The 14,290-nt window shown below is 32.1% G+C and overlaps 1 protein-coding gene and 1 long non-coding RNA gene across 2 annotated transcripts; both read right to left on the bottom strand.

Annotated features, from left to right (window-relative positions):
• Positions 1-1,776: 1,776 nt before the first annotated feature.
• Positions 1,777-4,731, bottom strand: LOC120280047 (acid phosphatase 1-like). Its single transcript, XM_039286748.1, has 3 exons — positions 4,229-4,731; positions 2,709-2,918; positions 1,777-2,050 (listed from the first exon to the last, which is right to left on the bottom strand). Exons 1-3 carry the CDS (start codon positions 4,597-4,599, stop codon positions 1,873-1,875), a joined length of 759 nt encoding a protein of 252 aa, XP_039142682.1. The 5' UTR covers positions 4,600-4,731; the 3' UTR covers positions 1,777-1,872.
• Positions 4,732-10,776: 6,045 nt separating this feature from the next.
• LOC120280979 lies at positions 10,777-14,031 on the bottom strand. The gene is made up of 3 exons (XR_005542466.1): positions 13,907-14,031; positions 13,336-13,408; positions 10,777-10,934 (listed from the first exon to the last, which is right to left on the bottom strand). It is a non-coding gene; the product is annotated as an uncharacterized LOC120280979 (long non-coding RNA).
• Positions 14,032-14,290: the final 259 nt, after the last annotated feature.

Here is a 14,290-nt window from a genome sequence, read left to right on the forward strand (position 1 = left end):
AAATTAAATTCAAACTAAATAAAGTGGTCCATAACTTATCTGGTGGAATCCTAATTTAACTCTAATTGGCACTTTGAATTGTGATCTAACTCAAACCTTTGAATTGAGTTAATCCTTTGATGGAAAGGATTATATATGCGACAAAGACTGGGGGTCCCCAATCTATCGTTCTTGAAAAATACCTAGCTCCATCGTGGGAGAGGACGGGATAGATTGGAAGAGTTTCTGGTTAGTTCAAGCGTGGACTCAAGGCTCTCGCCGTCTTCAACAAATTGCTATGGCTGGAGGTAAGTGATCATGCTTCCGCATATAATATACGACATAGATGTCGTAATTAAGTCTGATAAAACCTAACAATCCTCGCTTATATATATATATATATAGATGAGCTATGTGTTGGAGATATTAAGCATGTACAAGTTCTACAATGTTAATGCCCTTATCTAGTTATCTTGCCTGAATTCAAGTTTGAACCTACTTCAAAAATAGTAAAAGTGTTTGTACAAATACTTGAGAAGTTTTATAAATTTTTGTTTTCAAAAACAATAAAACAAAGGTGGAGAAAATTTTTTAAAAAAATTATAATTTAAAATTGTAAAATTTTTTAAATCGATAAAATACAAAGATAAACAAATAACCCCAATCTTAATTTTATTTTTCTGACTCTTTTGATCTATACTATTTGAGATAGGTTTGTTGTACCATGTCACATCTTCAACCTATGGAGCCCTAGTCTTAGAAAGCGAGGCTCAACTTAATTTTAGGTGATCATCCAAATAATAAAACATTTGGAGAAAATTTAAAATATTTACTTAAAAAAATAAGTTTATAGGTGGCACAGTGTATCATTAAAAAAAAATCAAAAATAAAATTGTAGTCCATGGATGATTACTTGGTAGTATTTGGATAGTGGAATATAATATTCCATAGATGGGAGATATCCATGGATGAAATATCCATGGATGGGAATATCCATGTTTAAGTGTTTGGTTTGAGGGATTTAATAGTAAGGATAAAGATTGTTTGGTGTTTGGTTAGAGCGATAAGGATATGTAAATATTTGGATATCCATTTTTAAGTATGTATTTGATTTAAATAACGGATATTAATAGATAAATTTTTTATTTATTTAGCATGAAATATTTTTAATGGATTATTAATTAATAACATAATAGACGGAAACTATTATGAATAACCAAAAGTTAAAATTAAGAATGTATTTTCAAATTATCATTAAAAAATATTTTTAAATTTTTTAATTTAATTTAATTAATGGATGATATTTTTAATTTATTTAAATTTAAATATTTTAGGAAGTATTTAATTTTTAAATAACAAATAATTAATAAAAATATATTTTATTTATTTATTTTAAATTATTTTAATGGATTATTAATGAATAACATATTTATTTATCATTCAACTTAACTTTTTAGTTGAAGTTAATTAGTTTGAAATATTTAGAGAGATGGAAATAGATGAAAGAAGGAGAGAGAGAAAGGGATGAGATGGTGGGATGCCACTCATCCCATTTTCAGGGATGGGAGACATCCCCATCCAGCCCCATCCAGGAAACCAAACACCTAGATGGGGCTGTAGCCCTGGATATCCCATCCCTATTCTGGGATGCATGTTAGTTTTAAAAAGCATTTATTTTAATATTATTGATGAGCTTTCTATTCCTGATTTCGTTTTTTTTTTAAATTTTATTGATGGCGTTTTAATATAAATGCACATATACGTAAAGATAATATTAAAATTTGATAAAAACTAGAATAAAAATAAAAACCCACTTTAAGGAATGAAAAGGGGCATTTCAAATAGCGAAAGTGGGCAGCTTGAAGGATCTTGAGATTATAATTATAATTACAATCATGCAATGAAGTAGAGTGGGTTGGGCAGCTTGAAGGATCTTGAGGCCATTGGTGAGCCTATCAAGTCACTCCATTGATCACCAGATGAGCCATGGATTCTGTAGCCTTGGGCTTCCAGCTCTGCTCTTTTCTCTGATTTATAAGCCACTGCAGTCTTCCCAATATCAGAGTCTTCCCTGATTTCACACAAACAATAAATAATTAATCATACAAAACCAAACTAATAAAAGCTTAAGAGAGGTTTTCAAATAATAACATATGAGCAACTTTATGGTATGATGTTGAGGTCCCAAAAAAACAAAAGAGGGCAACAACAACAACAATAAAGCTAGGATCTTGTTGCTAATTATATCAGGCAGGATAAACATAATAATCATTGCAGAAAGGCTTCAAAAAAAGTTTTTTACATGTTTGAATCAGAAGAAACATGGATAAGTTGCCAAATAATCATGTGGGGTCATTCCAGATAAATAAACCAAAGCTACATTCATTACAACTAAGTGGCAGTGAGAGTACAATAATTCCATTTCTCTTTTATCCCACATCCACCTACACTAGTTCTGAACAAATATTATTTTGAAGTGTAAATGCCACCAAATAATTGATCACCATAAATACAATTTGCATTTAACACAATTAGAAAAACTCTGGTGCTCTAGTTATAGAGGTCAATATTATGTATATATATATATATATATATCTAAACAACTCAAAATGGACAGCCCATAATAGAACATAGAATATTTAGCATTTTAATTAGCTTCTTGAATTTTAGAGAAGAACAAGCTCCATATCTATATTTGTATTTCAAGACAGAAATTGAGAACTTTGTACCTTAAATAGAGTCTTTTCCATGAATGATACCCAGCAAACAACAAGTTGTCCACCGTGGCATTCCTCTGAAATTCAGCTCTGCCTGTCAAGAGAACTAACTGATATCCAAGCCCTCGGAGCTCCTCATAGAGCTGCAAGCTTGCTGGTAATGCGGGTGCTCTTGCCTCAACCACCCATTCATCAAATGCAGTCTCGTTGAAAGCCTCTGATCTACCAAATTTCCAAAAAAAGAGAAAACAATGAAGATATCAATACAGTAATAAAAATGCTTTTACTTGTCACAATCTCAATGATAAAAGGAAAAAGGCAATGCATGCCCTTCACATCAGATAAAAATCTGTCAGATATCCATTTTTTTTATTTATAGAAATGGCCCTGATTGTGAGAACAATTTGATAGCAAGATCTAAATAATAACAACAATACAAGTGACGGTAGGATAATAGCTAACATTAATAAGTAATCAAAATGGCTATAAGTTTTGTCAAAGGAGTTTATCGGACCGAGTGCATCCACTCCAACTCTAAACAGCACAAAGAACTGCTTCAATTAGTATTCAGAATTCAACATTAAAACAATTAAGCATTTTTTAGAACAATTTTAAAACATAGGATTAGAAATCAAAAGAAACAAATAATCCATCAACATAAATTTCTTGGCCATGAGTGCAATTTGCAACAATGATCTACATAATTACAGAAGTGCATGATAGCAGTTGGAAAGAGAACTTTTTCTGTGTTTATCTTCTTCTTAAACTCTAAACATTTACTTTAAAACATAAACAACTCAAATAACAGCCATAATTAATATTCATTAATGCAACTTAAAAACAACCTAGCAGCGTCAGTGACAAACATGATCAAGAACTATTTAAAATAATAGGAATATAGAAGAATAAGAAAAAGTAAACCCAACAACCACGAGTATAAATTCCACCAAATACCAATGACATTTTCAGAGTCAAAGCTTTATATGCTTTTTATAATAACCAACACTAATTCCTATATCATTCATGAAACTATTTTGTCTCTACTCACAACAATATCCATTTAATAAAAATTGTCCTGAAAAGATTGATAAAACAATAATCATAAAACTATAAAAGCATCAATACAAAATGGAAGATTAACTGTCTTCTTTACAAGTATTAATATTTCTATTTTGGATGTTTTCTCTGTCTTATGTTTGATGTCATTCTTCACATTTCGCATTTCTTGTTTTTTTTTTGCCCCCTTTTTGGATAATTTGTGCTCTTTTTAACTTTCAAATTTTTAAAGAAAATACTTCTTTATTTAATTTTTTCAGTTTCAGGTTCCGTGTTGTATAAAAACTTGTAATTTACTTATATATATATATATATATAATATTCAAAAGAGACTAGTCAAAAAGGGGCATTTCAAATCCTTTTCTTTCAATCAAATTGAATATACGTGTATGTAATCTACTACAAAGTTTTCAAATTTTCCTGAAAATTATCCAATGAAAATTAAGAGAAAAAAAAAATCCAAGAAAAAAGGTTACCCGTAGCCATGGGCAGCATAATAAGGGATGTTGGAGAGCAGCGTCTCATCAATGTCAAACACCCAAACATCCTTCCCATCACCAGTGATCGGCACTGTCCGAGCAAAATCCAGCGAATAACCAGCAACAACAGCAGAGTCCGACGCATATCGATCCCCGTTCATATACTCCACAACGAACTTGAGGCACTTCGCCGGGATCGTATTCCACATTCCAGCGTTGTTCGTCTCCACCGACAATCGCCAGCTATCACAGAATAGCTCATCATCACCGTTTCTTTGGGGCCGATTAGGGAACATCTGGATTAGGGTTTGAGCGGAAGCGGAAGATATGAGGAGAATGATGAAGATGAGACAGTTGAGGGTTCCCATTTGGGATCTGATGGAGATGGAGACGAAGATGGGAACCCTAACCCTAATCCCAGGATCGGATCAGGGCTCCCTTCGACGACGACGAAGAAGAGTGAAGGACGATGAGAAGGTTCAAAATTTGTGCGAATATGCTCCATAAATGGATGTCTCTTGACATTCAGAGAACCTTTTTAAACGGGTCGGGTCCATAGAGGACAAGATCCGACCCGTTTAACGCTGTGAATTTTTTGCAGGTGAAAATCAGGACCATTCATTGATTCGACCAGATATTTATTTATTAGATTTTTTTAGCTCCATATTTAATTTTGAGATCCAATGGTCCAAATCAATGTCCATAAATTAAGAACTATTTGATATATTAGTATTAGTTTTTATGTATAGGATGTTTGTTTTGTTGAGAAAGTTTGTTCAAATCCCATGTGTTGCATTAGCTCCTCTTCTCTAATGTGGTTATCCCCTAAAATATAACTTATCAATATATATATATATATATATATTATAAAAAAACTAATATTGTAAATAGACATGTTTTTGTTGTTATAAGTTAATTATGTTAAAATCACCATAAACTATTATTTTTTACATATTTGTATATAGACAAAGTCAGATAGGTATTTTAAAAAAAGAATAATTTTAATACATTATAATCCCACAGCAAAAAAAAATATAACACAATTTAAAATTAATGGTAAAATAATATTTAAAAAAAAAAAATCAAGGGCATATGTAGAATATCCTATTTAGTCCTTGTAATATACTCAATCTCCCATTTTAGTCCCTCTATTGTAATTTGCCCTCAAAAAATCCCTCTATTATTCAAATTGGTTAAATCAAGTCACTTACCCTGATGTTCGTTTATTTTCCGTCATTCAGTAGTGATGTGGCATTTTTAAGATTAAAATATCATTAAAAAAATAATTTAATGATATTTTTTAAAATATCATTAGAATCCCTCAATGCATGCGCCGTGAGGGATTGATATGACAGCCGGAGATGTGAAGCCCGACGGAGATCATCACTGCCACGACGAGCGTGTGCGTCAATGCCATGGCTGTCAACCCCATTATCGAATCTCCATCCCCAACCATCTTCCCTAATAATCAACCATACCCTAGATCAGGCTGGATCTAGATCATCTCCTTATTCTCACAAGATATCATTAATTTTTTTTTTTAATTAATCAAACTGAGACTGTCCGCCATTGGCAGTGAGACTCTCCAGCAACGTCCTCGCCGCCGCCACCCACCACCACCATCGACTCTAAGCCCCATACTACCACCTCACCACATGGTCAATGATTAAAGGCTCATCACTCGTGTCCATCCTCTCCCGCAATCACCGTTGGATTGTCAACAACCAGATCAAGGACATTCTTCTCCACTCATTCGGCTACGTCTCCATCGTCCGATCTCTCCAGAAGTGATTCAAGACGTACCTGATGGATCTAATGGGTATAAACCCTAATTTATAACCCTGGATCTTCTTGCTTGGAGATTGCTTAGGAACAAAGAAAGTGCCGGAAGCGTACCTGCACTTGAATCCATTGATTATGACGAAAGTGATTGGGTCTTGTGGTTCTTCTCACTGATCACACGCAAAGAGGGGAGATGGGAACCCTAATTCAGAAACCTAATTCTGAATCTTAGATCGTTGCGTGCTCAGTCAGGGACCACATACTATTTATAAGAAATCTTTATGGAGCTAATTACAAATATGCCCATCATAGATTTGACAATTTTGCCCCCAGAAATTCTACACAACATATGATTAATATGTATATCCACACATTTAAAATTAGATAATTAGGACCAAATTCAAACTTGAATCAGATCACAATTTGGGTCCATTCAAAACTTGAATATAATAAGATATACACAATTATAAACATTAGTTGTGTACGTCTACACAACTTATGCACATAAGTCCTTATATCCCTACATATTGTGTGGTCCACAACCCAACAGTACCCTCGATCTCCAAGGCTGTGCCCTCAACTATCTTAAAGAGTACCCTTGTTGTTTCATTGTATTTAAAGACTCGCCCTCAATTGAGATCCTTTTTGGGTTCTCTAAACGGATGTTTGCTTTAATCAAAGAATAAGGATCCATTATGGAAGCCCAAGAACCCGTTATGGTTCGTTGTCATCTCGCATAAGCTTCTTATGCTCTCACCTGATCACTGTCTCAACGTTGGTAAGCTCAACGAGTTGAAGCGGAGCTTTGGGTTCGTGGATGATTACCTCTTTGGATCCTCGCAATAACATCCAAATACTATTCGGATCCAAAACCCGATTGGGTGGTAGAACTTCGTCGGATATCCGACTTCTCCGATGACAACTGGAGCTACTGCCTCTTACATGAAGGCTGCGCGATGGAGCATGGGATGAAGGTGAGGTTCGAGTGTGCGTTACCTTTGAGTTGGATCAAAACCAGAGAGAAGTTTTGGGAGTTTAATGTCGAACATCGTATGTGTCGCTGACGCCGTGATCATCGGGTGAAGATGGAATAGGAGGAAAAAAAGGTGGTTGGAGTAGTTCATGAATTGCTTTCTTTGACCATCGGTTGGAGATCAAGTCTTTGAACTTGGGATGTTCCATTACTGTTTGCAGATGCTTTGGACTACACTTCGACCTGCGCCTCGCTTTGCGGTGTCGGAAATCTCTGTGAATTAACAACTCAGTTGATTTTAATAAAAAAAAAATATAATTTTTTAATGATATTTTAATCTCAAAAATGCCACATCAAGACTAAATAATGAAATGAAACGGACGTCCGGATGAGGGATTTAATTTAACCTATCTAAATAATAGAGGGATTTTTTGAGGGCAAATTACAATAGAAGGACTAAGAGGGGAGATTGAGTATATTACAGGGACAAAATAGGGTATTCTATCTATGTTTTATGACATTTATGTTATATATTTGTAAATGTTTTTTTTTATGAAGTATATATGAAAATTTTCCATTTATCAATAAAGCAAGAATGTAAAGAAGCAAGTTGGGAATAGGGTAAAAACTAAAAGTCAAAAGTTGTGAAAGTTATTTTAATAATAAATCATAAGGTCTGATAGCCGATAGGCAGCTAAAATGGGAGTTTTTTTATTGGTTAATTGGAATATTGGCTAACTAAGATTAAGTTACAGACAGTTGGATTGCTTTTTAGACATGCAATTAGGTAGACACCATAGAGAGCATCCCTAAAGCATGGAAAATAAAAAAAGCTTATTTTTTTCTTTTATAAAGAAATATTAGTCATACAACAATAGTTAAATATTTAGCAAGTGGCACCAAAAAAAGAAAAACATGACTATTATTTATTTGAATTATAAAAAAATTGAGCAGTTCCTTTTCCAACTGTCCTAATGGATTTTTCAGGCAATCATGCAACCAACATTTTTTTTTTTTTGGATCGATTTTTTATATTATCCTCGTGTGTAAAGTTTGATTATTCATTATTAATCTTTTAAACAATAGCCCCTTATCTAATATTATATGTAAGTTTAACTATAACTTGGTAAATTCCCTTGCTCCGCCTCGATTTTTTTTTGGACAAATTTGATAATTGTAAGGCAATATTATGTAGACATAATTTTAAATACAAATAAAAATATTTTAATTAATAAAATATTACATCATACACAAAGTTCTTATGAGTACATGACTAAAACGAATGCAAATGCTAATGCAACAATACCTAGCAATAGAAACATATTAAAAATAGAAATGAAAAGGATAAAAAAAGATTAATTGCAAAAATAATAGATATTACAATATTTTTCTACAACTCATTAAAAAAATTAAAAATCAATCATTATATTTTTAGAAATACATTTAGTTTTACGCAATTTCAATATCTCTTATCCTTTAATTTTCTATATTTTGATATATTTCATTTCTTCTAATTTACTTAAATTTAAACCAAGGCAAATGAGTTTTCAATTATGATTTTCAAATTTGCTATCATGATTAAATTACTCCTTATAAGCATACATTTTCCATAAAACAAATATTTTTTTCGGTCACTATAATTACACTAAAAGGTTTAATGGAATATTTAATATAAAATTAATGAATGCAATTAAACCTTTCAATTACTAATATCATAATTATCTTCAATTTCTTCTAATTTAGTTAAATATAAACCAAGACAAATGCATTTACAATTATTAATTGCAAATTAGTTGTCATACATAAATAATTGTGGTATGTATTTTTCAATCAATATAATTACTCTAAATGGCTAATGGACTATTTAATACAAAATTAGTGAGTACCATAATTAATGCAAACAAACATTTTAATGCAAAAAAAAAATTCATAATTATTTCCTGAAATGCTCTCAACACATATTATACATCTACTTTAATATTATAAAATTAATAAATGCAATTAAGCATTTCTAATATTAATGCCATAATTAATGCAAAGAAATATTTTAGTGAAAAAACTCATAATTGTTCTTTGCTCTCAGATTATATATATTTACTTTAATATTACAAAATTAATGAGTGCAATTAAACCTTTCTATTACTAATGCCATAATTGATTCAAACAAATATTTTAGTGCATCATAATTGTTGTTCTCAAGATCGATTATGCATATATTTTAATATTACAAAATTAATGAGTGTAAAGTAATATTACACATAGACATAATTTGAATACAAATAAAGTGTTTAATTAATGAAATTATAACATCGGAGTTTTATATATCTACTTTAATATTACAAAATTAATGAGTGCAATTAAACCTTTTTTACTACTAATGCCATAATTGATGCAAACAAATATTTTATTGAAAAAATTATTGTTTTCAAAATAGATTATGCATCTATTTTAATATTACAAAATTAATGAATGTTATTAAACCTTTTTATTAATAATGCTATAATTAATGCAAACAAATACTTTAGTGAAAAAAAATTCATAATTGTTCCTTAAAATACTCTCAAGATAATTATACATCTACTTTAATATATACTCCCTCCATTCTTTTTTAGTTGTCAACTTTACTTAATTCACACCGATTAAGAAAATCGGTTAAAATTAGTTAGCTACCTAAATTTTACAAAAAAATTCACTTACTTTCCAAAATTACACATATTTAAAACCCCACTAGTGGATAATATAATTTAATGGTTAGTAGATTTTGATTTATTAAAAATTGTACAAGTAAATTAAATTAAAGGGTAAATTTGGGAAAAAAAATATTTAATCTTTCATAAAGTTTCTAATGTGACAAGTAAAAAGGAAGAGAGAAGAGCTCAAACGTGGCAACTAAAAAGGAACGGAGGGAGTACTAAAGCAAATTCCCTTGCTTCACATTGGCTTTTTAAAAACTATTTTTGATAGTTGTAAAAGTAATATTGCACATGGACATAATTTGAATGCAAATTCAGTATTTAATTAATGAAATTATAATATGAGAGTTTTATATATCTACTTTAATATTACAAAATTAATGAGTGCAACTAAACCTTTTTATTACTAATGCCATAATTGATGCAAACAAATATTTTAGTACAAAAAAAAAAATCATAATTATTGTTCTCAAGACATATTATGCATCTATTTTAATATTACAAAATTAATAAATGTAATTATACCTTTCTATTAATAATGTTATAATTAATGCAAATAAATACTTTAGTGCAAAAATAAATTCATAATTATTCCTTAAAATGCTTTCAAGACAATTATACATCTACTTTAATATATACTAAGCAAATTCCCTTGCTTCGCATCGGTCTTTATATATATATATATATAACTATTTTAGTAGTTGTTAAGTAATATTGCACATAGACATAATTTGAATACAAATAAAGTATTTAATTAATGAAATTATAACATTAGAGTTTTTATGAGAAAATAAATAAAACAATACCCATAGGAGATACATTAAAAAAAATAAAAATAGAAGAGAAAGGTAAGGGTTAAAAAAAAAGTTTAATTTCACAATAACAAAATAACAAAACACTAAAATTGTAATTTCAAGCTCACCTTGTGTCACGTCCCGACCCGCGGGCCCGCCACGTGACAACCGCCGCGATGATCCCGAGGAGGGACACACACCACTCAACCCTCGAGTCATCGCAAGGCTCACAAACTCCTGCTAAACAACACCGCAATAATAAAGGTACCAAAAACAAAACTTTCACTCGAAGAATCAACAGTAAAGTGAAAGATATACAAATCACAGTTACAGAGTTAAGAACACTAGTGGATCCACTGCACTCATACAATGCAACCTGATTAAGAGTAAACAAACAACCTGACTCGGGATACAAATTGCCAAGCACTTCGCCTCGCTATGACAACCAAAACCTCTAAAACCTGGAAGAGAGGAGGGGGGTGAGTAACCATAGTCACTCAGTGAATGGGTTAGCACAAATCTAACAGAATATCAAAACAAATCGAGGAAATTCCAATAAACACATTTTATAATAACATAAATGAACTAGAACGTTCACATTTGCAACACAATGAAAAATACGAGGATATGAAACCTTGGTATTTAAAAAACCAAAAACATAAATTCTCACGAGTATAGACAAAAACATCAACATGTATAAAACAAATGCCCTGGATATAATTTCCCAAAAATGAGTAGAAAAACCAACTTAAACAAATAAAAAAAGTCCTCGAAAAATCACAAACCCTCAATTCGCATGATACATGTTCGAAAAAGCATTAAGATATCGGACATGCTATGTAAAAAGATCACAATTCGAATATAGCAATTGCAAGAAAAATAGAATTTTCCTCAAATATTGAAATCTCATCTCGATCAAATAAACAATGGCCTAAAAACACTCTCTCTAACATTAGCCCGTCGCGACTAAGTTGAGAGCCGTCAAGGTCTTCGCACCCTTGACGTTGGTCCCACCGGTCCCGTGTGGTGACCCCGGGATCCCGATGTATCATCCAATCAGGGATCTACGCTCCCACCGATCCGACGGATCAACACCCGGGTCCTCCACGCCACCTCTAAAGGTCGGCCCGTGGGGACCCACTATCGCATGAGTCGGGCCTTAGCCCGCCGTCACCATCCAAAACCATCATGTAAATGTAGCCATAATATAATCTGTATAAATCATACCACAGGGTCCTTATCCAGGACAAGCATTCACATATCGGAAATAAACATTATTTCCACAAATCCAAAAGCCAAAAGCATAGCAATACGTATAAATTTTTCAAATAATATTCGATCCCGATGTGCAAATACATTCAAAAAAACATTGTTGTCCAAATGCCAAGAATAACACAATAACATTGCGAAGCTCTTTAAGTTGATTGAAACATTGCCTTAGACAAGAAACCGACTAATATCGGGATACATCGTAATACTCACAATCCAGAAGAACATGCCATTCAGAAATAAAAAAACCCTTTATTTTTCATAACTATCAATATCAAAAAGCATACTTATACAAGTGAAAGGTTTTACAAAACCATTTCTAAAAAGTTGATGCCAATAGTGTAGAAAAAGAAACATTAAGTTTTGAAATACAATAAAAGTCATCAAAACAAGCATAGCTTTTGTTCTAGTTAAACCTCAAGTTACTTAGGATCATTCTAGCTTTCTCTTTCTTCAGCTCACTAAGTTTTCCTAAAAGTACAAGATTACTCTCCAAAGTCTAGTCAACCCCAATATCCAAGTCCTTTAAAAGTCATGAAAATGTGTTCATCCCATCACGTATATTTACACCTACCAATATATATTGATTAAATCCTACTTTACACATGATCAGGTATTTACTTCCACAAGTCTTTACTATTCAACCCTTTCTTATCCTCAATCATATCTTAAATCCTTATCATGGTGTCGTTACCTCAACATCAATATTTACTTCATCGATTAATAATCTCATTGTCAAAATACTCAAAAGTTAAATATCTCCTCTTAGCAGCATTAGATCAAACTATTATTAAAAATTCACAGGAATATTCAGTCTTTGCAATTCAACACTTGTCACATATATAGTTCAAGCTATTCATCATCAACATTCTAAATAAATTTCATTTAAAATAATAATCATAACATTGGCATCCACCCGATATATATATACATATGTATATCCCGATATGATCAAACCACAATTAAGCACCCTACACTATGCTCACAAGAACAAACCTCATCAACTTTGATGATTCTACAACATAAGTATAATTATGTCATTCATGGTTCTCAAATATTACAAAGAAGATATTAGTATAAATCTCACTAACTACCAAAAATCATGTATAAGGTTCCACAAGTCATTCAATTTCCAATGTACTAGTGTAATTATATGTCTTAGCATGTAAGGCTTCATCAGGTTCCATGTACCATATTTTATCATATCATGTCTGAAACTTTAGAAATTATGTATCACTAGGGAGATTAAATCATCCATTGAACATACATAATCAATTTCACTTATAACACATAGACTCAATGAACTCATTGTAATAATCAACAATTTTCATTCATCCACCAAGCATGTATGTCCTCAAGTTCAATCTCAACTAACACAAGTACATCATCAGTAAGCTTTCTCATGATTTTTCAAAAAAGATAAACCATAGGACATTCCAAATAAACCATAGTCTCTAGTGGTCATCTACACTTTCTTTTCTCCTATAGCTAGTGATTTAAAAACATAATAAAGCCATGGAAATCATTTCAGAAAAACAAATAAAATATTTTCGATACTCAATTAGAATTGTGCACTTAACATAACCCACTCACAGAACATGTTGCCTCGCGTGGAGACGCGCACACTGATTGGCGGTTTCCTTCCCCTTGGAGGATGCTTCGCCACCTAGATACAAGTAGGGAATCCAAATACTAATGAACACGAGAATGATAGCTAAAAGAAAATGCATCCAAATACATTATACATGTCTAATACGAAAACTTAGGGTTTTAGGGCAAAACATTGTCATTTTGGACCCAAACGACCTCAGAATGGAGTAAACCTAGTTCCAATAAGTTCAATGAATGAAAAGCTTCAATTTGGATCAAAGAAATACAAGAAAAGGCCAAGGTTTTTTTCGATGCTACGATGAACTATCGGGATTGCTACGATGAAAACCCGACCCTTACAAATGATTTTTCTCTCATTTTACAAAGATCAAACGATGAAATTTTTGCCACAATTCTTATGAATAACAATTGACAACATCAAGGGCTTCATTTTAAGCCCAAAAACTCCCTACAAATCATGGAAAATCCAAGGTTTTGGTCTAGGTTTATAAATAATGAATACAATGAAAATACGGAAGAAATACATACTAAAAACTCGGATAAAGGCTCTTACCTTACTCAAGAGGATATGAGGATTAAATTTTTGATGTTGGCTCGCCGGAATTGGTCGCCGGAAATAGTTTCAATATTTTTTTTAGGGTTCGGCCGGCATGAAGAAGCAAAGAAAGAGAAGGAAAGAAGGAAAACAAATGAGTTTTGATGATAACTCTCGGCTACCTGCTGTCTTTGGGGCTCTACGATGCCATTTTGCTACGATTAGTCAGGGTGCTACAAAGATCGACCCAGAATCAATAGTGTTGGTCGCAAAAACTACGAGAAATGCAGTCGTTTAACTACTGATGTAGAATGGGTCGCTACAATGTCTTTATTCTTTTCTAAATTACTCTATTGCCCCTGTAACACAAGGATGGAAACAAAATCCAAATGACCGAATTGC

Source organism: Dioscorea cayenensis, chromosome 17, assembly GCF_009730915.1.
Source record: "Dioscorea cayenensis subsp. rotundata cultivar TDr96_F1 chromosome 17, TDr96_F1_v2_PseudoChromosome.rev07_lg8_w22 25.fasta, whole genome shotgun sequence".
Lineage (NCBI taxonomy): Eukaryota > Viridiplantae > Streptophyta > Magnoliopsida > Dioscoreales > Dioscoreaceae > Dioscorea > Dioscorea cayenensis.

Coding starts and splice junctions, on each gene's coding strand:
- LOC120280047 (XM_039286748.1), bottom strand. CDS start 4,599: ATGGGAACCCTCAACTGTCTCATCTTCATCATTCTCCTCATATCTTCC. Junction 2,919..4,228: donor TATGCTGCCCATGGCTACGG/GTAACCTTTTTT, acceptor GAAATTTGGTAG/ATCAGAGGCTTTCAACGAGA. Junction 2,051..2,708: donor TGGAAAAGACTCTATTTAAG/GTACAAAGTTCT, acceptor GTGTGAAATCAG/GGAAGACTCTGATATTGGGA.